The sequence below is a fragment of the Pangasianodon hypophthalmus genome, chromosome 17, assembly GCF_027358585.1.
Source record: "Pangasianodon hypophthalmus isolate fPanHyp1 chromosome 17, fPanHyp1.pri, whole genome shotgun sequence".
Taxonomy (NCBI): domain Eukaryota; kingdom Metazoa; phylum Chordata; class Actinopteri; order Siluriformes; family Pangasiidae; genus Pangasianodon; species Pangasianodon hypophthalmus.
The window spans coordinates 4495863-4519502 of record NC_069726.1 but is presented as its reverse complement, the minus strand read 5'-3'; the positions used below and the strand labels follow the sequence as shown (position 1 = coordinate 4519502).

Genomic DNA, 23640 nt, shown 5'->3' with positions numbered 1-23640 from the left:
TTTTTCTCTTATTCATTTCAAGAAAGATAAAACAAGAAAGAATAGTTTTAATCTCTCAGGAACCAGGAACTAACTTGTTTCACAGACATTCCACAACATTAAATGTCACTATAAATGGATAAAAAGTATGACATTTTGTTCTTTAATAAATAAAAATATTTTAACCGTTGGCAAATTACCATACTGTAAGAGAAAAAAAAAACTATTCGGGACATGCTGTTATTGGAAAATAATCAACTTCGGGGTGGTAACAGCAACTCTACTTTGTGTTAAGCTGGAACACACCACCTCATGTTGATTATTTTCCCATAACTGCACACCTCTAAGTTTTTTATTCCTTACATATTAACTACTTTGAAACTGCCAAGTTGTGAGAAGATATGTGATATACTGAAAACCATGATGATTATCATACAGCAAATATTTCACACCTGTTCAATTCAAACACATATAAAACATGAAAAGAAAGTTTGTGTGAGTCATCACTGGTAATATAAAGTGTATTCTCAATGTATATATTACGCACATTCAAAGCAGACTCACGATCCTGCATACAGTGATATGAGTAACATAGTGTCTAACATAGCTTATACAGTGTTCCCTGATAAATCTCATCAGAAACCAAAAGAAACAGGAGAAACTGGGTGACATTATGTAATTGACATTATATAATACACAAGCTAACATGAACAAACCTCAGGATTAAGGTACAGTGTTATGTTAACTAATGCAGAAAATTATTTTTTTAGTTTGAGTGACGCTTGGTGCATAACCCATACAAAAAGAGTAATATCTTACTCACATTTTGGAATGTATTACAAAATATTTCATTTCCATATAAACTGACTGGGCCTTTAAATCAACATCTGCAAGAACTCAAATGGAGAAAAAGCAATTATAAAATAAGCATCCCAGCAAATGTCACGAAGCAGTCTCTGAGAAATATTGCATACTGGTTTATCAGACCACACAAATAAACTGCTTTTTCATTGCATATAGACGTTACTCCTATATGACGATCCTCTTCCGAAGTTAGACACATAGTCACATATAGTATTACAAACATAATAACAGTGTGAACACAAGGCTGTCAAGAGAAGTGTGTTTGGTAAGAAAAAACCATACTGTTACATTCCTGAACATATTTCTTGTCTTTCGGTCTTTCTATCTCACTCCCAGAAGAGAACAATGGGATTGGAAGATTGGGATTGATATCAGTACTTTAGAAAAATATAAAATGGAGACTGCCAGAGACAGTGGTGCCACATTTGGGCCCATCACATCAGTCCCAGTTAACAGCTGACACTCCTTTTTTTTCTTTTTTTTTTAAATAACTCAGCTTTATCCTATATGGTGCTGATTCTTTGTTGTATGCTCATCCTTGAACTTTGTATACTACTGAGTTATGCTATCTTAGCAATTTTCAATCAATTTTCAGCAATATGCCAGGCCTTGAACTTTGCTCCTTTATGCTAGCTCTGTAAATAATGTATATACATGACATACACATGATACACTGTATTTAAAATTTTTTATCAGCTTCTTTGTACCTATGGCTTAAATATCAGACATCAGAAAGTCACACTGTAAATACCAGATAACTGTGCCACTATAGCTGCATGAACATTGTAGGGGTGCCATTTGTTTTGGGAACAGGCTTTTTTTTAGCTTAGAGAGAAATTAAAGTTTTTTTCTTTTGTTTTTGTTAGGAATAGGAAATTTACTTTAAAATCCTCAATCAATAAAATTTTGTTAGCAATGTCCCCCAGAAGCAAGCTTCATTTCCTATATTTTTAAATAAATTTGCCTCAAAATGCCAAAAAATAGTGTCATGTCTCTTTGATTTGTGTTACACCCCTTGTGTCCCACTATTCCAAATGTTTTAACTTGTTTCTAGAAATTGAAAAATGTGCTGTAACCATATATAACCCCACAAAATCAACTTCAAGTTAATGTTACTGTCTTCAGAAAACAAATTAGGAACAAAATCAACTTCAATTGCTGCCCTCTACCTGTATATTTCAGTACTTGAGCTTCAATATGTCTTGTGATAAAGAGATTTCAGTCAGCCACAATAAATGTATATGGCACACTGTTGTTTAAATATACAGATGAAAGTGGTTTAAGAACAATAAAAAAAATGCATAGAAGTAAAACAACAATGAAAATGAACAAAGGAAGAAATAATCTTACTTAGTATGAAAACCAGAAATGATTAAGACAATGAAGATTAAAACAAAAACTAAAGTCATGCCAGGTAAAGTAATGCTTAAAAAAGAAGAAAAAAAAGTTATGTTTAAGGTTTGGACTTCTCTGTTCCCTTGAAGGATTTTCCAGAGTTGGCTGTGATAAGTGTATTGCCATACTATATATTGTTTTTGTCCTAGTTTTTCTGAATAAAATCAATGTGAGAAGATTGGCCAAAGTACAAAGTGACATTTACATCATTGCATTGCTATTTACTAGTAAAATGATTTCAAACCCACGTAGCCATGGCAGATGGTGTGGTGTGAGATGGGGCAAAATGTTACTAAACACACTGGATATAACTAGAGATGTATCAGTACTGACAACAAAGGAGTGTTAAAGTATATGAACACATGGTACAGATATGGTCTCCACAGAAAGTTCTGCAAAAGAGAAGTAGAGTAAATGAACACGTGGTGGTACAGATGTGGTCTCCACAGAAAGTTCTAGAGTCTGTTTATAATATATATACCACAGATTTTGATGAGCAGAATTAGATCTAGATTTGTGTTCAGTCAAGAATCTCAAAGAGACTCTAAGGAAACCATTGGGAACAGTTGTAGCAGTAAGTTGGTCTCTCCGGTCTGGGCAGCCTTCTTCTCCTTCTTCTACCTTGTAATCCTCAAACAGGTCATTCCCTGAGTGACCTGGCAGTGACTGACTGCTGATGATATTTGGCATACCTATGTTTTCATAAAAGTCTTATGGGTTTTGTGGTTTTAGGCTGAAGGTCTTCAAACAGCTCTTGTGATGTTGAGAGGACATGATCTGTTCCTCCTGTCCATCGTCGTCCTTCTGATCCTCTCCTGGGCTCGTCATGAGCAGGGGCATGGTGGCCATGTTTGCTGACTCAGCCACTAGATCTTGGTCACAGATGCTCAGTGAGACTCCATCCAAGATGGCTGGCTGTGTTGGACAAAGACTTGGATTATTCTATTTGTTGTTGGTATCCAGACCTTTAAGCCAAATCAGCTGTTGGACAAAACTGGATAGAATGGACTCATTTTGATAGTCCAACTGGAACCAGTACCTTACCTTTTCTTGAGCCAGGTAGTTCTTGAAGCTGATTTCCTGCTGAAGTTGATGTCTCTGCTCCTTCTCCATGAGCTGGTTAGCTGATTGGGAAGTCCTTAGCAATGGAGCCTGCTGGGCCAATGGATCCAACATTACATCATTACAAACCTGCAGAACAAAATGTGTTACAAGCAAAAGCTATCTGTAGATGTAGAAGACCGAAAGACAATCACCCCTGTTGATGAAAAAGAAAATCAGTATGAAAATCAAATATGAAGTGATTTATTTTGAAAAATGTATGAAAATTTGGCCAGTTGTCCCTAAGGGCTGACTCTAAGTGAGCACTATGGACTGCCTCCATATTAAATTTTGAATTAGAATCTGGCCATAAAAACACTAGTTATTTATAAAATCTGCAAGTACGGCCACTCTGTCTTCTCAAACTCTGACACTACAAATGGTACAAAAAGTGAGAGAGTTGGAATCAGTGATAAGGATCTAGCTGACCGCGACCTGGACAACCTATACTGGTGAAGGCACTTAAGTTCTTACAATTCACAAACAGTTCAATTCACGGGTCAGTGGAAGAAGTCTTATATTCACTGTACCAGTCTGTGATGTTGAAGCACAATTTCAGTTTGTGGACATTCTGGTGGGTTGCTGGGCTTACTCTCTGTGAGGAGTTCGACAATCTCTGAGAGCTTCAGACTAGAGCCACTCTAGAGAAGCCAGAATTCCTCTGGGTTCTCTGGTTTCTTCCCCCCTCCCAAAACTTCCAGTAGGTGGATTGGCTAAGATAAATTGCTTGTAGGTGTGAATGAATGTCTGAATATGTGTGTGCATGATGTCCTGCGATGGATTGGTGCCCCATCCAGGGTGTATTCGCACCTCATTCCCAGTGGGATACCAGATCCATGGTAAAAGTGGTTAAAATGCTTACTGAAAGTGAACGAGTGAGTAAATCTCTGAGAGCATACTCATTTGCAGCCAAAAACCAAGTGATTGAGTCAAGTGCTATCAATGTTTCACTAGACCAGAGGTCTTCAATCTTATCCACAAAGGGCCAGTGTGGCTGCAGGCTTTTATACCAACCAAGCAGGAGCCACACCTGATTTCACTTGTTTAATCAGTTCACTTTAGTTTCCCATCAACTATGAAGTGTGCCTCCAGTTTGGCTGTAAAGAAAGCCTGCAGCCACACTGGCCGTTTGTGAATAAGATTGAAGGCCCCTGCAGAAGATGATAAAATAGGCTAACTTCTTACAAGCTACTTAATTTACAAAGTAGTGACACTATTACCTTGTGACTGGAGTGACTAATAGATTTGCTACTTGTTGCAATGCTGCTGCCCAGCACTGTCAATAAGCATTCACAATGCTTAATTTTGGAAGCAAAAATCTATTCAAAATAAACCAGCCATTGTGGATGAAGGAACAAAATGATCAAACCATTATGGAACTCACTGTATGTCCAGTGAACATTGAAGACACTGAGTTGAACTTTGTCCTTGACCCCGATGATTGCATGCTCAGCATTGAATTCCTTAATGAAAAATCACTGTTCGTAATGGGGACACACTGCTTATGAGGAGTCTTGTTCAAGAAGTGTAGACATGGCACCTTCGCAGCCAGAGTGTCCCTGTACATTCAGGTATTAAAGAATAGGACTGAGAGAAAGAAGACCAAGAATGTAGTTTGTATTGTTCAATTGGTCACAGCTTTGTTTAGCTAAAATGGAGGTGTGAAGAAGTGGATGGGAACCTGTATTTGGAGTGGATGATGGCGTAGATGAAAGGATTATAAATGGCAGAAGCTTTGGCAATGACTGCAGGCACTGCCTTGGAATATGGTGTCAGGATGCTGCTATACCTGAAATGTAGAAAATGCCAAATGCCAATTATTTTGTTTAGTTGTGAAACTTTTCTTTTTTGGTTAATCAACAGGAAGAGGTTACATAAGGATACCACAGTGAATCTGATTTATCAGAAGGTACTAATTTTCTATAACAGCAGATCTGAGCTTCTCTAATTAAAATCACAGAATTATATAAATGCACTCCTTCTAATACGTTATCATTTCAACTCATTCACAGGGACATGTACGGTGGACACTCCACATAATCTAAACCCAATAATACACAGATTAAAAACATGTTGTTATTTAACAATTGTTGATATGGTGTCTTTCTATGATGAGACTTTTTTTTTTACATTTATGAAAGGAGTCTCCAGTGTCAGCAAGTTTTCCGCCACCGGAAGGTTTACTGGACAAAAATTAAATTTCTGTTGTACCATAACTGGTAGGTTAGTTGTTAAAGCATTGGTCTACTAAACAGAAGGTTGTGAGTCCAACATTGTGAATTCAAATCACTGCACTGTTAAGCTTCTATGGTTGGATCCTTGAGCAAGACCCGTAACTCTCAACTGCTCAACTGTAAACTGGATAAAAGCATCACCCAAGTGAACAAAAAATGAATTGAATTGGTCAGCCTTGGACGAGACATAGATGATTGCTTCATCCACAGATAATTCTGACACTATTAGAATCAGCTTTTTCTAAGAGACTGGCTTGCAGGATAAGGAGTGCAGTGGTGTATTTGTCTGTGGTATGCCTGTAACCCAAATCTGTTTTGGACTGCACGGAAAAAATGACATGCTTATCTTTCTGCTCCATTAGACTGCACTTCTAGAAGAGGTTTAAACCAGCAGGATTTACCATTTGCCACCAATATCCTCTACTACATTACTATGAAAGGCTTTTTCTTAGTGCCTAAAGGTTTAGATATTGGTTTAGGTCTAGGTTTAGATATTGGATTATTCCCATGTAGAAGCAACAACTGGAGCTGACTTTCTTTTACAAGCCAGACAGCCCTTGGTGAACACCAAGCATTTAGTTTATAGTTAAATCCATTCCTGTTTATAATAAATTCTTTGCTATGTTTACTGCTTAATTTGTAGCTTAATGATAAATTGATGTAAGTCGGTCAGACTTGGTCTGGCTGACTGCCTCTGGTTGTTGTTACGCGTCAACTCACATCACATCATTTCAACACTTCTGTGTGAGAACCTGCCATTTACTAGCCATGGGCTCTGTGTAAGGCTTACCATGATTAAGAAAGCACCAAACATGTTTGGATAAAAGATGTAAAAGAAACCATTTTGTCAAATGTGCATCACATCTTTACAGAACAATGGGGAACTAACTGCATTGTGCGTTGTGCATTGAATCTTAGTGAAAAAAAAAGAAAGAAAGATATCTATAGCTACCCTGCCCAGGCGATGAGAGTAACACTGGCGTAGGGTGACCAGGACAGCACATACACGACAATGACCACAAAGGCGACCTTTGCCAGTTTCCACTCTCTTGTTATAGACTGCTGTTGGACCAGTGTGCTATTCCTCATCTGTGTGCCCAGGCTCTCTACATCTCTGAAAACATGAAGTGAAGAATTCACATGAAGCTTTTTCACTGTTACAGCAATCGGTCATAAATTTGACTATAGTGTACCGTGTGCATTTATGTATATGCAGTAGGGTCCAGAACTATGAGTCTGATACAAAGAAGTCTTTGTATTTCATCAGATTAAAAAATATTTTGCCCTGCAATGGACTCGCATCCATTCCAGAGGATGGCCCGTGTATCCACTATAACCCTAACGGTGTATTCCACACAACAAGTAATATGACATAAATAGGTAAATAAATCAACATAATATGGTTATTCCACAGCACTGTTGGATTCTTGAGTCTGATTGGTCAGAAGGTATTGATTAATTCTCTACAACATCAGCTCTGACAGTAGTGATAGCTGTAAGACAAATCACAGGTCTATATAAATGCACTCATTCTAATACGTTATCATTTCTATAGTAACAACTCATACACATGCTTAAATTTATACACATCTGACAACTTTGATGAATAACTGTCAATTGTAGTGAACGACATTCTTGGTAGTGAACCAGTTTTAGACCCTATTGTGTGACCCCTAATGCATAAAATGATGTAGGTGCATTCTATACCTTTACCTGCTTGTGTTACGAATAGCTAGAAACATGAACACATAGCAGTAGGATATGATGCCCAAGGGGACAAAAAAGACCAAGCAGCACAGCATGAGCGTGTAGCTTTTGTTAGCTGGAGTCGATGTGACATAGTCCCATGTGCAAGAAGTCATGAGGCCTTCTGGGATATAGGAGCCTGTCAATAAGAAAACACACATGACCTGTTCATGTTGGACATCAGAGATGTGTTTGTACCATTTATATACATTCTGGGTAATAGTAGGCTCACTGAATGGTTTGATGAGTCTGAAAATACTAAATTATATGCTAGGGCCTTCATAGTCACCATCTCTCAAACCAATTTGAAGACCAACAAGTGATTTTGGAGCAGCGTGCTAGACAACATGCACCACCACAATCAACAAAAGAACAAATGAAGGAATATCATTTGGAAGAACAGTGTTGATCTCTCCAATGCAGTTCTAGAGACTTATAGAATCAATGCCAAATTCCAGGGAAGTGGATTGTGGTGACCTGAAACCTCACTTATTTGTCATGCATTTGTATTTAAAGTGCATATTTCTTGTTAAAAAGTCACCAATGAAACATGAAGGTCAACCACATATATGAGTGTGAAGCAAAATAGAGTGAGCAAGAAGCCCAAAATGGCTGCCAACACTTACTCCATCCAAGTAAGGGTGCTGAACTCCAGGCCAGTGAGTAAATCCACACTAGCAGGATGCTGATGAGTGTTCGACGTTTAGAGGTCCACCTGATTGCCTGCAGTGGCTTGGTGATTACTATGTAGCGGTCGATGGAGATGGCCACCAGGTTAATCATGGAAGTGATGCCAAACAAAGCACCACAGAAGGCATAGATCTTACACCCTAAAAAGCAAAGCAATGCAGAAAAACTTGTGAGAAATTCCTGCTAGGAGTGTGGTATGTTCATTAAAAAGTTTTGTTGTTTCAAAGCATGTGATGTTAAATGGATTCACACATTAATGCAAAAAAAAGAGAGAGGTACAGTACCTGTTTTCCCAAACACCCACTCCTTATATAAACTATTGACAAAAAAGATGGGCGACTGAGTGATGGCCATGAGGAAGTCACTCACAGCAAGGTTGACAATGAAGTAGTTGGGTGGAGAGCGTAGTTTCTTGTTACTGGAAGGAAAAATGGAAACATGTAGCTGCTGATAATGAGCTGACCCGTTATGCACTTGCACTTTACATCCGTTAACATTTTAATTGCTTTAGGATTCATATATTTCCCTCTAAAATGAGCGAGGGGAAACATAATCTAATGGTAGGAGTATAACGGTAATAATGTTCCTCAGTATTAGCTGGCTCAATCTTGTGTACCTGAGAGCGAAAATCCTCGGAAGCTGGCGATTCTTGTAATTCAGCTTATTTAGTGAATTACATTAACATGGAACAGCAGTCACTTACACACAAGCATAACCACACACACCCACACACACACCCACACACTCCCACCACACCCACACACACACACACACACACTGAATGAAGCTCCTCCAGTCATCACCTGCTGATGAGCATTCCAAAATCCTCCATTAATAATCCACTCAATAAAAACATTCAGTCAGAGGGAGGATTGCACTTCTTGAAGACTTCCCTTCCTTACAAAATGCAAATCGTGATCATTCTGAACCAGGCAGTGAAAAAAATCCATTTCATCTGAAGAGTGTATTAGCGCCATCATCTTTGTGAATAATGATGATGCTCTGATTGCAATAACAATCTAAAGGGAAGCTCACATATGAGCACAGCATACTCATGTTAGACATCAGGTACTAATACACCCTAACGATAGTGATTATCTCATTCTATTTTCATGAATTGATTGTACTAACATGATCAATTTTATTCAAATAATCTGGTCTTCTCAATATTTGCCTTGATTGATCTGACCAGTAATTGATTGGAACATGATAAATGTAGGAACTTGTGATCTTTAAAGCTAGCGACTCTGCTTTAATGGCCTTTTGTGAATTAACATAACTTAAGACAAGACAGATTTTTAAGATAAATCTATAACACGTCTTCTCTTAAATTTTAAATTTTAAAATGATCAAAGCTTAACAGAAAGGTGTTAATTTGATAATGTACATCATAATGACACATCAATGTCTGTGTCATTATGATATATATGTCAATTTTCTTTACGATCCATGTTTGGAGTGTTGGTTACTCTGGTTTTCTGATTATTTGCCTGTTTCCGGATTCTCATGTTTTGCCTTAGCCTAATATATTCTTTGTTTCTTGATCGCCTGACCCAAGCCAGTTTTAGACCTTGACCTTGCCTGAGTTTTTGGATTTGTTTACATTTCTCTTATTAAAGGCTCTTAACTGCAACTGCATCTGTCTCAGTACACCTTTCATGACACTAACATCATCCAAAGACTAGACTTTTGATTTTATAGTATGCAAAATGCACGTGTATTTAATTAGACAGAGGCTCATTTGCATGAATAAATATAAATTCTTTAAAAAGTTCCAATACAAAAATGTCTTGTAAGGATATCAGCAATCAGCTGGTGAAGACTAATTGTGAAATGTATTGTTTTTTAAAAAATTACCCCATTCCCCTGTAGTGCCTTGAGTTAAGTTTGAGCTGAGGGTTTACTGAAGTGGACCTTCACGCCTCCATTTGGAGCATGTTGAGCCTTAGCACATGCTCAGTGCTTTTCGAGAAATGATGAATGAGAAGGTAATTTGTCATTAGATGAGCTCAAATGCGAGTCAGATCCCTGCATCCGTCTTCATTATGCCACGGATAAAGACATTCTTATTACCTACAGGGAATTTGGTTTCAGTGAAATAAACTTGAACATTTTTTTTATTTGCAAGGATTTCTTCTATTTCTTCTACTGTTTTTTCAAACTGTCAAACTTTACACAACAGTGTTTAGAATAGTGTTTAGAAAATGGTGGTCACTTAATAATGATGTTAAGTAATATTACAACTTGGTTAGTGTCCTTGTGGTTCATAGGCTAAGTACTAGCACATTTGATTCTCCACAGCCAGCTCTTAATGATCATTTTAATGAACAGGTTAAAATCTTTAACCTGTTTGTAAAAGGCTAATTATACAGTAACTAAATGTATAATAGTGCAAAATACAAAATAATGAAGCTAAATGAATGGTATAAGATTGGGAAGCCATCCACAGTTCCATGCTGTTTAGGAGGTCAAGACTCAAGATTCAATTTATTCTTCGTTAGATGTTGGAAATTTTGCCTTTTGGGACACCAAGCAACTCAACACACACCAAACACAATACTCACAATAAAGCTCAATACACTCTCAGAAATAAAGGTACCAAACTGTACTTTTCCTTGTTGCTGGAGTGGTACCAAGAAGAGCACATGTTTTGCACCTGTAGTGTGTTTCTTTTACCTGGAAATGTGAATTATAGTGTACTTTTAAAATAATTTAAGGTGCATACTGTAACTGGACCACTGAGGTTCCCTAAAAGTTACACTAAAAGCACTGTAAAAGCTAAAAGTACACCAGGTAAAAGATCCTAAGGAATGGTACAGTTTGGTACCTTTATTTGTTTATGGTTTACGATGATCCCAGTACAATATTGTCTATGAAGTAAAACTGCTTGTTCTGTATTCTATGCTGATTGAACTTTCCTTAAAAAAAAAAACACTGTGGCCATTCAGAACAGTCCAAGATAAGATGACCTACCAGAAGAATGCGTATATAACCAGTGCATTCCCGATGACACCCACAGCCCCGATGACCGCCACGAAGAAGGCCACGATGTAGTGTGCATGGTCTGGAACATCCACCTTTCTGTAGAAACCTCGATCCATGTCCAAGTCCTGCTGTAACAACAGATATGGATGACAGACAATCTATCACCGGTGCTTTCAATCAGAGGAATACTGCCTCATGCTCCCTGTCTAGCGCTTCACCTGCGCTCTCTCTCTCCCTCCCTCTTTCTCTCTCTCTCTCTCTCTCTCTCTCTCAGAGTTATTCCCCACCCTCTCACTGTCTCCAGTTATATAAGGGTAAAAACAAACACTAGATGTTACATATGATGTTAACTGATGGCTTGGAATCAATGCCCACTGACAAGCAAGCAAGTGTACTAATGTGTGAGACCTTTTCAACTTTTTAAACTCATTTAAATGACAGGAAGCAGGTTGAAAAGTTGCAATTAGCCCAAAGAATGCATATGAATAAAGGAAGCATTGCTCTTTTGCTCACTTTGTGCTGTTACATCGACTGTCCCCCAAGCACTGGGACAAATCAATAACACTCTAAGGCTTAATGAAGCAATTTCAAACATTGTAGGAGAGAGCAGCCACGACATCTTGTGGGTTGGTGTAGCGGGTTGGAACCTCACCAACATCTGCATCTGTATTCACTCTTTAAAGATGCAACTCACTTCTAAACTGTGTGCTGAGGACACAGAGGTAAGACATTAGAAGTTAATCTTTAAAAAAGTATCACAACCTGTCTTAGCCAGTGGAATGCTGATATTTTGCAAGCATTTCAAAAATGTGTTTATTAATGAGCATCTATTTATGCAAATGAGGCTTTGTCTAGACACCCACCGTCCACTTTATTAGAAACACCTGTACACCTGCACACTCATGCAGTTATCTAATCAGCCAGTCATGTGACAGCAGCGCAATGCATAAAGTCATGCAGATACAGGTGACGTGCTTCAGTTAATGTTCACATCAAACATCAGAATGGGGAAAAAGTGTGACTTTCTCTGTCACTTTTACCGTGGCATGGTTGAGATGGTGCCAGATGGGCTGGTTTAAGTATTTCAGAAACTGCTGATCCCCTGGGGATTTCACACACAACTCTCTCTAGAGTTTACACAGAATGGTGTGAAAAACAAAAAACATTGAATACATGACAGTTTTGTGGCTGGAAACACCTTGTTGGTAAGAGGGGTCAGAGGAAAATGGCCAAATTGGTTTGAGCTACCAGGGAAGATATAGTAACTCCAATAATCATGCATACTGTGAAGACATTCTCAAGAAAAAGACTTGTTGGAATATAATTTTTTTATTGTTTAATATATATATATATATATATATATATATATATATATATATATACACACACACACACACACACACATATATATATATATATATATATATATATATATATATATACACACACACACACATATATATATTACAAGTATTAAGGTATGGTAACACATGCTAATACAAAGAATATGAAGAAGAAACATATCCTTTCAATTTTTTAAAAGCTGAAGTTATTATTTCATCAATACATATGTGGGGTGTCAATAAATAAAATATGGGCATGTCAATAAATGAAACATGCAGGGATAAAGAGGGAAACAATCATGAATGATACATGAGGAAACAGTTCATTTTCTCTTGGAAACACAGAAATATATTGCATTTGAAATATTTCACTTCTCTTCTGCATCTTGATGCACCGATTGCCTCCACCGTCTTTGGCAAACGGCATGCTCCATATTTTCCCAGATTGTTACTGGTCTGTGGCTAAACAAGTCTTTTTCTCCTCCTTTTAGAAATATACTCATCATCACTGTCTAAATCATCATCATCATCATCATCATCATCATCATCATTACTGTCCACTTTGTCAACTTTCTGGATTTCCACCACCCTATGCCTGAGCAATCATATCTTCAGCCAGTAGCAGCTTAAAATCAAAATACTGAAGCATTTCCTTTTTAGGTTTCCCAAAGGCATGATGGTCTGACTTGTACTGAATCCAGCTGTTAGTAGGGGCCAGGTCTAAAAAAAATGGAGCATTTTCTTGTACAGCTTAATATCAGTTAGTAGCTGATGATGTGGTTACATAGCTTGAACCCACTCATGTTGTATATTCAGCCACAACAGCATGTCTCAGAACACTCACATGAAACCTCTCTTTGGTTGACCGTCTCATACAGCTGTCCGGGGGTTCAATCCCGTGGACAGTGGAAGCCATAAGAACGTTGTCCAGCCAATTTGTCACAGCAATCTGTGAAAGTTTTCTGATGAACATTTTTGAAGCACATCTCCTTGGCTTTTGTAGCATCAATAGACAGCTTTGACATGCATGTTGCAGGGATTCTGCTTTTCATAATGGCTCCTGTTGCTGGTAAGCCATTTGCTTGGAGGAAATCAAGCAATCAAGTAATTTGACTGAGGTGAAATACCTCTCAAAGTAGAGGAGTGCTCCTCTCAGGAACAGACTCTGCCATTCAAACAACTGTATTCCTTCCAGTTCCCAGTTACTGAAACCAAATGTATTCTTTCCTCTGTAGACTTCAAAATCCAATACCATTCCATTTGGACTGACAAAAATTTCAATCCTGTTGGACATGATATCCCAGGAAATGTACAGCTAAATGAAATACAATTTCCTTCTATAACACATTGTACTAAATGAATTAACACCAGAATCTAAAATGGACTGCAGTGGGTATTACCCTTTTCCCCAAGCTCTTGCTTATCAGCTGATGTGCACTCCTTAGAGCTTTCAGCTTCTGGTACTGGGGGCTGACCATCTTCATCTTCTGACAGCCGTAAATCTGAGTCCCTCTCAACAATTCTGAGCAATTTTTTTTCTGCTTTTGAGTAACAAATACATCAGGAAGCAAGCTTTTCAATATCATGGCATGACCTGATTATGTAAACAAAAGTAAACAAAAGGAAACTTTTTTTGCTGAGTTTTGTTGAAAAAATCTGAAAAATTACTGGCATGACCAAAAAAATTTACTGCTTTGCCTTTAATGACCCTCCACAATCTCTAGTGAATAACATCACTCTGTGTAAAAAACATCAGAAAGAGAAGAACCTTATCATCCTATGCACAGAAGCAAACGAGTTTCAGACGACTGACTGATCAATCCATAGATAATATGCTGAGGCCTATTCCATTATGCATCAGCTGTCATAAAGGCTGTTTTTATGAATTTTGGTGTCAAATTACAAACAAAAAAAAAAACCGAGGAGTCAATTTCACATTGAAATTCACTACTTCTCTGCTGAGGATGATGAGTTCTGCTCCTTCTGGTATGATGGATTCACTAGAGATTTGCAAAGGATCATTTAAATAAGATTGCCATTGCATTATTTAATTATCCAACATAAATTCATAAGATGGTGATGATGTGACTTGTGAAATATCAAAACCACATTTAATTCATGGCTAGAAAAAAAAATACATAACGTTCTCATTATGGTGTCATGACATAGCCATTGGTTTTCATACATATTTCATGAATAGGCCAGAGAAAATATATATAACTATATCATTACGGTGTCGCGACATTGCCATAAGCACTAAGAAAAATCTAAGAAAAAAAAAAAACATTGCTTTTTTGCAAAAAATTCTCTTTATTAGATTTTTTTCCTAATTAATTCCAAGCCCCACTGGGCATGATCTGTCGCATAATAGCTATTATGTGACTCTGAAATGCCAGAAGTACACTGAGCTACAAATCAGTTGTCATGACGTTCTAGCTCAGATCTGCCTGGAAAATGTCATTATGCGACCTTTGGTTAGTACTGATTAACTGAGGTGCTGACATCAAATTGAACAAAAGCAGTCTGCTTTAGCTGATGATTATTGGAATACGCCTTTCTAAATGACCACGCAGTCCTATATACACCTCCCTGTTTAATATCTATCAATCTATATATCTACAGTCATGGAAAAAAGAAAGCACAAACTCTTTCAATTCTATGTTTTCATTTATCAGGGACTAAATAGCAGTTATGTGTCCTCACCAACTTCTATAAACAACAGATTTCAATATGCAGTAATTTGTTTCCCAAAAAGTAAACCAACATTCAGAAACTAGGTGGGAAAATAAATACAGCCTTCCTACTTTCACACTCAGTAAGAGATTAATTAGCAGCTAGGTGTTACTGATGAAATGCAAAAGGCTAGTTAATCATCAAGAAGTGTAACTACCTCTATAAAAGCAGAGGTAGTTTGTTGTTCTGGAAAACTCAGGTGTGTGTCTACATCATGCCAAGAAGAAAGGAGATCAGCCAAGACCTCAGAGAAGCAATTGTTGCTGCTCATCAATCTGGGAAGGGTTATAAGGCCATTTCCAAACAATTTGAAATTCACCATTCTACAGTGAGAAGGACTGTTTACAAAAGCCTTCAAGACAGTTGCCAATCTTCCCAGGAGTAGGCATCCAAGCAAATTCAGTCCAAGGTCAAACTGTTTAATGCTCGCATGGTGGTGGAGGGGTGATGATTTGGGTTTGTTTTGCAGCCACAGGGCCTGGGAAACCTGCAGTCATTGAGACAATGATGAACTCCACTTTATACTAGAATACTTTTGAGACAAATGTGAGGTCATCTGTCCAGCAGCTTAAGCTGGGCATGTAACAGGACAATGATCCCAAGCACAACAGCATATTGACATCTGAGTGGCTAAAGAAGAAAAAATCAAGGTGATGGAATGGCCAAGTCAGAGTCCAGACCCCAATCCCATTGAGATTCAGTGGTGGCATCTTAAAAGAGCTGTGCATAAATGAATGCCCTCAAACATCAATGAATTAAAGAACTTCTCTACTGCTTGCCAGTGTCAGAAAAGTGGTACTTCTTCGATTGTGTTCATTTTGAAGTAATAATGATGAAAGTGACTGTATATATATAAAGTCTTTAGAATGGAGGGCTTTTCGCACTGTGCAGTTTCTCAGAATGAGGGTAAGAACAGGAACTAAGTTGTTTCATAGACATTCCACAACATGAAATGTGTAATGTGGTAATTATAGGCATGACTGAAGTGTGTAAACTAAGCATGTCATTTATTTGGTATAATCCAATTATCATCATCATCAATATTCCAGGTGGAAGTCAGAGAACAGGCAGATAACAAGAAACTAGAGTAATCCATAAGGCTCAGAAATGCACACTTCAGTCAATGTGACTTCAAACTGGCTTAAAACAGAACATCTGGACACAATCAGGAAACACACTAAGGACAGGACAAGAACTGAATCAAAACAAAGGCATGTCAGTGGAATCAAAAATGCACGGGGGGAATTTGTGATGAAACAACTACAAACGAATAAAATGTATGTGTCATTCTTTAATAAATAGAGAAATGTAATTGTCGGCTTCATGTTCTGCCACATCACACCACCCTGTCACTGATTATTTTCCAATAACAGCACACCCCAAATGTTTTGTTCTTATATGACTTATACAACTCACAGCCAAAAGCTAACCTTACCACTTGGAATTTCAGTTTAACCACAGCTGTTGCAGCTCTGTAAAAATCTGGGTCAAGATCAGGGAAATATAAACTGTCACTATCACTTCCAGCTGTGGAATTATCTGATTTTCCTTTACTTTCTCTTATGCATAAAAGGTTTTATTCTCTTGATGCTGATTCTTACTATTTGTGAGTGTACTCTGTACTAGGGTGTTCTGACTTGATATGTCACACCAGATGATAGGTGGATAGAATGTACGTAAGGAGGTAGATAAGTGGTTCACATTGTCATGTGACCCTTTTTTTTTATCATATATATAAATAGTTTGCTGCAAAAATGACTTAAAAACTTCATATTGGGTAGGATTTCATATTGGGTAGGCTATATATTGGGTAGTTAGACAGGAAGGGAGACAAGTTGCATGACAAGGCCGAAACTGAACTCCGACTACGCTCCTGTACTTCTCCATCTGAAGAACTTCTGCAAATAAAATTCATCTACTGTGAAGATCCTGTCTAAAGGCTTATCTTTCCACTCTTTGCATCTGACTGAAGTGTTATTCTGGGAAAAGCCTCCTAACGTGTAGTGTAAAAGTCTCAACCTTACACCAGGGGAATCAACTGATTGCTCAGAGTTTCCTAAGTGAACTTATTTCAGTCCTCTAAAAAGGAGGACACTCAAAAACTCAAAAGTTTCATATCGATCATATAATGTCACTGTCTTCTGATCTACTGCAATGCTAAGTGTTATGCAAAACAAACATATATGGTCACGCATGGCTATGAATCAGGCGTAAATCTGCAGTCTACCAAGTAATAAAGGAAAAGCATTATATACTACATGATTTATAGGCACATAATATGATGGAACATAATTATGTTGATTGCAATATCAGACTTCTGATAATAATATGAACTAACATCTTTTTTTTCGGTCAGTTTATTTTTCTAAATGAACCTTGGTTACACAAATTCCCTTCAGATTAATTACTTTCTATCAGGTTAAGTCCGGACCATGTGACATCTCACCTAGCCTTTCAGTCATTAAACACACAGAAGTGCATTCATTAAAATTGGACATGGATGACAACTCTAATGATTATAAGGAAGTGCTTAAGCTGAAAGTATGATGATTAAAATGATGCTCATGTTCCCCCGGCGGAACGAACAGGATTTTAATTCATTTAATGTGGAACAGCCATATGGTCACATGTACAGAGCTTAGAAAGGGGGAAGGTTTAGCACTGACATACACTGAAGGAAAAAAACCCTCAATCAGTTTTGTCTGTGACCTTCAGGCTACTGAATAAAGTGGTCCAAATGTGGACATTGAGAGAATTAACCATGCTGTAGCAGAGCAGGAGGTTATTTTAGTTGGTTAGGGTTTGATTTTGAGGGTTTTTTTGGCAACTAAATAAAAACGTACCTGAATTCTAAGTAAGCACTGCAGAAACAAAATAAAATTTACAAAAAAACGTATTAGTTTTCTTTAGTTTCAATTTTAGCTTTAGTTCTCTATATGATAAGCGGGAAATATTTAAGGAATAAAACACCTGAGGGCAGGTCGTTTTAGAAAAATAATTACTGTTACCGTTGAAGTTAAGCTTTTTTCCTATAACAAATCCTATAGCAAATCCTAAAGTGTTTCATTTCTTTTATTCCAAGGATTACTTGTCTTTCTTTTATTTGTTTATAGTTACATTTAATTGTTGTGGAACGTCTGCAGAACAAGTTAGTTACTATTACTACTTACGTTATAGTAGCTATAACCAGTCATTCTCTTACCAGCCTCTCTATTTTCGAGACAAAGTAGCTGCTTGTCATGTTACTGAGAAACTGCAAAAGCACAAAATCCTCTGTTCTGGAGACTCTACCCTACAGCTTTACCTCTGACCGTTGCAAATTGCTGACACTGGAGACTCTTTCCAAAAATGCTAAATAAACATCACCATATCAACAATTCAATTTTTTTTTAAATCCGTTTTTGTGGAGCATCTACTATACAAGTCCCTGTGTAAACGATAACGTATTCGAATGGATGAGACAAAAATTAATCGAAACCTGTGATTTGAATTACAGAGCTGCTGTTATAGAAAATGAATCAACACCTACACCTTCTTACCCATGAGTCGAGTACTGCATGATTAATATTATGAATTATTTTACATGGCTGACTACACAAGCTACAATATAAGTAGTCTTGTTCTGTACGAAACCAATACGTGTAAAAACAAGGAACTTGTAATTAATGCTGAAAAATCACCACTTACAGTATATGATGAGATTAATCTCTTATTATTCAAGATTTTTATTTAGTAACTACTCTGAATTATTCAGTCCTGGGACTTTAATGGGTTAATCCAACACAGAATAACAATCTGAGAAATAAAAATATGAAATTGCAAGCACAAAAAAACCCTGACACCAGCACAGATTTCTCTTACCTGCACAAATCTCTCAGTTTTCCCTGTGCACTGATGTGACATGCCGTCATTCTCAATTCATAATTCATGCTGAATTATGAGACATGCAACGTAAACTCATGTTTATGTGTCCTGAGATGCTACATGTTTTTATACAAACAAGATTTTCTCAGTGAGAAAGCGTGGAGATGTAAATACGTTTTTATGTGTGATCAGCTGTTGGAGTGATTGAAATGGAAAGCAGAAAATAAGCCACATGAGCAAATCCGGAGCTAAACCTCTTAGATGTTGAATCCTATAACTTATGACAGGATGTGGCATTTCATGTCATTTTATGTTTTCCGCATCAGAAGTACAGAGTGGGGGGGAAATCTGTGGCATTAGAAACATTCATCATCCTCTGCGTCAGTATTAGAGAAATGAAATAACTGTGTGTCATGACAGTTACATACCAATACAAGTACTTTATATATAAACTGTGATTATTTTTCCATTATTATTTTGACATGTGATTCAACTTATTGAATCATAGCCAGATTCAGTAGGTGTGTAGAAACAACAGTAGCCAATTCCTTCCCGCTGAGTTTAATGTCTGTCAAAAGACATGTACTAATCATGGAGGGTGAAGATTAGCTATCATTATCTAAAAGACAGCTGTTTCTTAGCAACGATCCCATCAACATGGCGACTGGCCTCCTGAGATCCAAACTGCATTCTGACAATAGAACAGCAACAGAACCCTAACAATCTATTCTGTAAGAAGATTTGTGTGAAATAACATATTTGACAATTTATATGATAAGTAAGGAATGAAACATTTGCAGGCGTTCAGTTATAGAAAAATGATCACTAACAGGTTGATGTGATTCAGCAGGATGCTAAGTGAAGTCACTGTTAGTGATGTCACCTCGGAATTGATTATTTTCCGTCCCAAACAGCACGTCCTAAAGTGTTTTGTTCCTTTTATAACACCGGAATTTGCTGAAGACTAAAATTTTTAACTGTAAAAGAACTACAAGTAAGTAAAGAATAAACCATGACAGACTGGGCAATTGTACAAAATTGTACCAGTGTGGTGCAATTACTTACTTTTGTATAACTGCACTGTCTGGAATGTGTTGTTCTGCTTATATCACAGCAAATTTCTCTCTCAAATACTTGAATTGGCCCCTGAATCCTTTCCCTCTGCAAAGCATTGCAATGCACTGTGTCTGTTACAAAGCTCTGACACCCCAGACTCCTTCCTTAAATATTAATTGCAAATGTTATTATATAGATATAATAAAATTATTAATGTCTCTTAACATCACTTATGTGAATTTATGCAAATTTATATTTTTCTTTGTTAAACAAGTTTCTTAAAAATGTGTTTATAATTACTCTTAGATTACATTTGCCATACGAATCCATAATGTATGAACTGTTACTACAGAAAAAGTAACATACTGGAACGAGCATTAATATAAACCTTGTTTAAGTTTATATTAAGGTTATATTAAGGTTAAGGTTATACACAAAATAATGCACAATTTCTAACCTATCAGATTCGAAAATTTAACCCAGTTGTTGTATAATATTTTTAATCTGTTTATAGTTATATTTAATGTTGTAGAACATCTGGAAACAAGTTAATTCCTGTTATTAGATATGTTAAAACATATAAACATATAAAGAGTTGTTTTCTCACAAGCTTTACTTTTTCCCTTGCATTGAAATGAATAAGATGCTGACTGTCATGTTACTGTGAAACCAGAAAACACAAAAATCTTGGTCCTGAAATCTTTCCCACAAACTTACTGATCATTACAAAACACTCGCACTTGAGTCTCCTTCCATAAATGATAAATAAACATCTCGTATATATATATATATATATATATATATATATATATATATATATATATATATATATATATATATGATAAATAAACATCTCGTATATATGATAAATAAACATCTCGTATATATATATATCGTATATATATATATATATATATATATATATATATATATATATATATATATATATATATATACGGGACTTTATATAACAGTGCCATAGTGCTTAAATACAAGCTTCATTGAAAGAGTAATCAATCAATTTTCCACTATAATATCTTTGAAAGAAGATCTGTGGAGAGCCAAAGTTTGTAAAAAGCTCGCAGGTCAGGTTGGCGTCTGAAGATCATCATCATCTCCCCCTTGACCAGCTGAAGCATCATGCCTTTTAAATAAGCAGTCATGTGTGAAAAAGTACAAGAGTGTTCACATAGATAAAAGCTTTCTGACTGTACCACTTCAGGCTTTAAAACACAGCTGACTTCTCTGCTCCCTGACTAACACACCCATGATTGAAGGCATTACTGCAAAAAAAAAAAAGGTTTTAAAAGAGCTCCAGCACCAATGTCAAAGAAAATGTGGCTGGCAAGTCAAAATCAATAAAGTCACTCTTAAGTAACTGTGGTTTTCATCACTTTTTTTTTTGTTTGTTTGTTTGTCTGGATTTTCTTTTTTTAGTATTATATTTCGATTGGTTCCTTTTGACAGACTTCATTCCAAGCCGTCATTCAGATGCGTTCATTCTTGCATGATTACTTTGTGTTCTTATCACAGTATGGCATTCTCTACATGAAAAAGTCCCAAAAAAGTGTCCAAGTGTCCATTGGACTGTATTATTTTAAATAAATAAATAAATAAACTACTGCTATTATTATTATTATTATTATTATTATTATTATTATTATTATTATTATTATTAACATGACTGTGTCTTTTTAAACATCTAAAAAATTCTAAATCAATTTTTTTTAAAAATCCATTACTAACAGAACATTCATGAAGACATATTTCTGTAAATTGCAAGCTATTTCTAGTCAGTCTATTCCTGCCATAAATATTTTCCTTTTTTTCTCACTTTATTAAAGAACGCAGCATGGCCATGATCACCAGCTGATCTTCTGAAGGTCTCTCACATACAAAACATAAACAAGTGCATGCTTGTTTCCTGGGAAAAAAGACAAGGAGCTATTTCAAGAGGAAACTGGCATACAACCAGTATGAAAAGAATCATTTAATGCCCTCTGTTGACAAATATTTACCCATGCTGGTTAACCCCCTAAAGCACAATTCAATTTCCTGACTGAAGAACCATGCCTGAAGAGAGACAAAACACTGCGAACACACAGGCTCTCAGTGGATCAGATCATAAGATTTCTTTATAAAATCAGCATTATTGCAATGCTCATAACACCAGTCATCATTCTCGTCACAGAAATATATAACTTGGGCCAAAAAAAAACCCCATAAGCAATATCACTATATAACTAAAATTGAATCAGAATGACATGTGCAGTATTATACAAGAAAATAAGTAACACTCTTACTGTACAAACTAGATGCGCAATTCAATTTGATTTGTATAGCACTTTTAACAATAGATATTCTCACAAAGCAGCTTTACAGAAATCAGGACGTAGATTTCTAAAGAGTGGCGACAATGGCAAGGTAAAACTCCCTGAGACCGCATGAGTAGCAGCGTAATGACAGTTATATTTATAAAAACATTTCTATTAAAGCATATCTCTCACCCTCAGTCTCTCTGCTTTTGCTCCCTGCTTTCTGTCCTGAGCTTCAACACATCTCCTTACAAAGCAGCACCCTTAAAAGGCGGAGCTTAATCTGAACTTGTGACAACAGCAGCTGAGGTCTTGACTGCCTCCAGGACCTGCAGCCATCCATAAGACCCCTGACTGCCTTTCAAAAACACACCACCACCTGCAGTGAGAAGTAGAGTTGACTACTCATTTACAGATAATCTTAGGCCAAGAATTTCATATTTTCTCATAAATTCAGTGAGCAGAATTACAAATCAGGTAATCAAAAAGGTTCTGCTTAAGTAAATAGGCACTGATTCTCTGATTTTCCCATGTAGCTGCATGGACGGGGTGTATCAACACTGTGTAAGCTAACATATAGGTGATATAAAAGTGAATGCACAGATTATTCCCATAAAGGCATGATTTGAGATATGGCAAGCATAGAAATATCCGACAGCTGTGATGACGAAACCTCGTACCTGCAAGATCCTATTTATTAGTTCCTATTTAATATCAAGTCTGAAATGACATACATCTGGCAATATACCATATACTATATATCGTTTTATCTTGTTATCATGGCTTTCTTGATCTAAGGAATTTGATTGCCACATGTGAAAATTTTATTTCCACTAGTAAAAATTCAATTCTTGATATCAAATTTTACATTTTTATGAGTAAGAATTTCATTTTCACTACTGGAAAACTGAAATTTTTAATAGTGAAAAATGAAATTTGCACATGTGGAAATTTAATAGTGAATATTACATTTTTACTAGTGAAAATCAAATTTTTGATAACATGAATTAAATTTGCACATGCACAAATTAAATTTTCACTAGTAAATATGGAACTTTTACTAGTTAAAATTTTACTAGTAACAATTCATGAGTTTTCCCCATTCATATTAATGGGGGAAACATTTCTATTAGTAGGACAGAATTTGTACTCAAATTCAATTTTTTTCCCAATTGTTTTCACCCAGTGTTTCTATTTTAGGTGGAGCAAAAAACTCTCTTCATAAAACAAAACAAAACAAAACAAAAAACAACAACAAAACTCTTAGTAAATAAAAAACATAGTTCGATCCTGACCTTGGCTTGCTGTCCCTGTAGATTCATGCTCTCTTCATGT

The 23640-nt window shown here is 36.5% G+C and overlaps 1 protein-coding gene across 1 annotated transcript; it reads right to left on the bottom strand.

Annotated features, from left to right (window-relative positions):
* Nucleotides 1–69: 69 nt before the first annotated feature.
* On the bottom strand, nucleotides 70–11129 carry opn4xa (opsin 4xa). Its single transcript, XM_034312720.2, has 9 exons — nucleotides 10983–11129; nucleotides 8294–8427; nucleotides 7946–8149; nucleotides 7287–7458; nucleotides 6526–6687; nucleotides 5021–5128; nucleotides 4724–4898; nucleotides 3283–3390; nucleotides 70–3153 (listed from the first exon to the last, which is right to left on the bottom strand). The coding sequence occupies exons 1-9, from the start codon at nucleotides 11108–11110 to the stop codon at nucleotides 2950–2952; spliced, it is 1395 nt and encodes a 464-aa protein (XP_034168611.2). The 5' UTR covers nucleotides 11111–11129; the 3' UTR covers nucleotides 70–2949.
* Between the last annotated feature and the right edge of the window lie 12511 nt (nucleotides 11130–23640).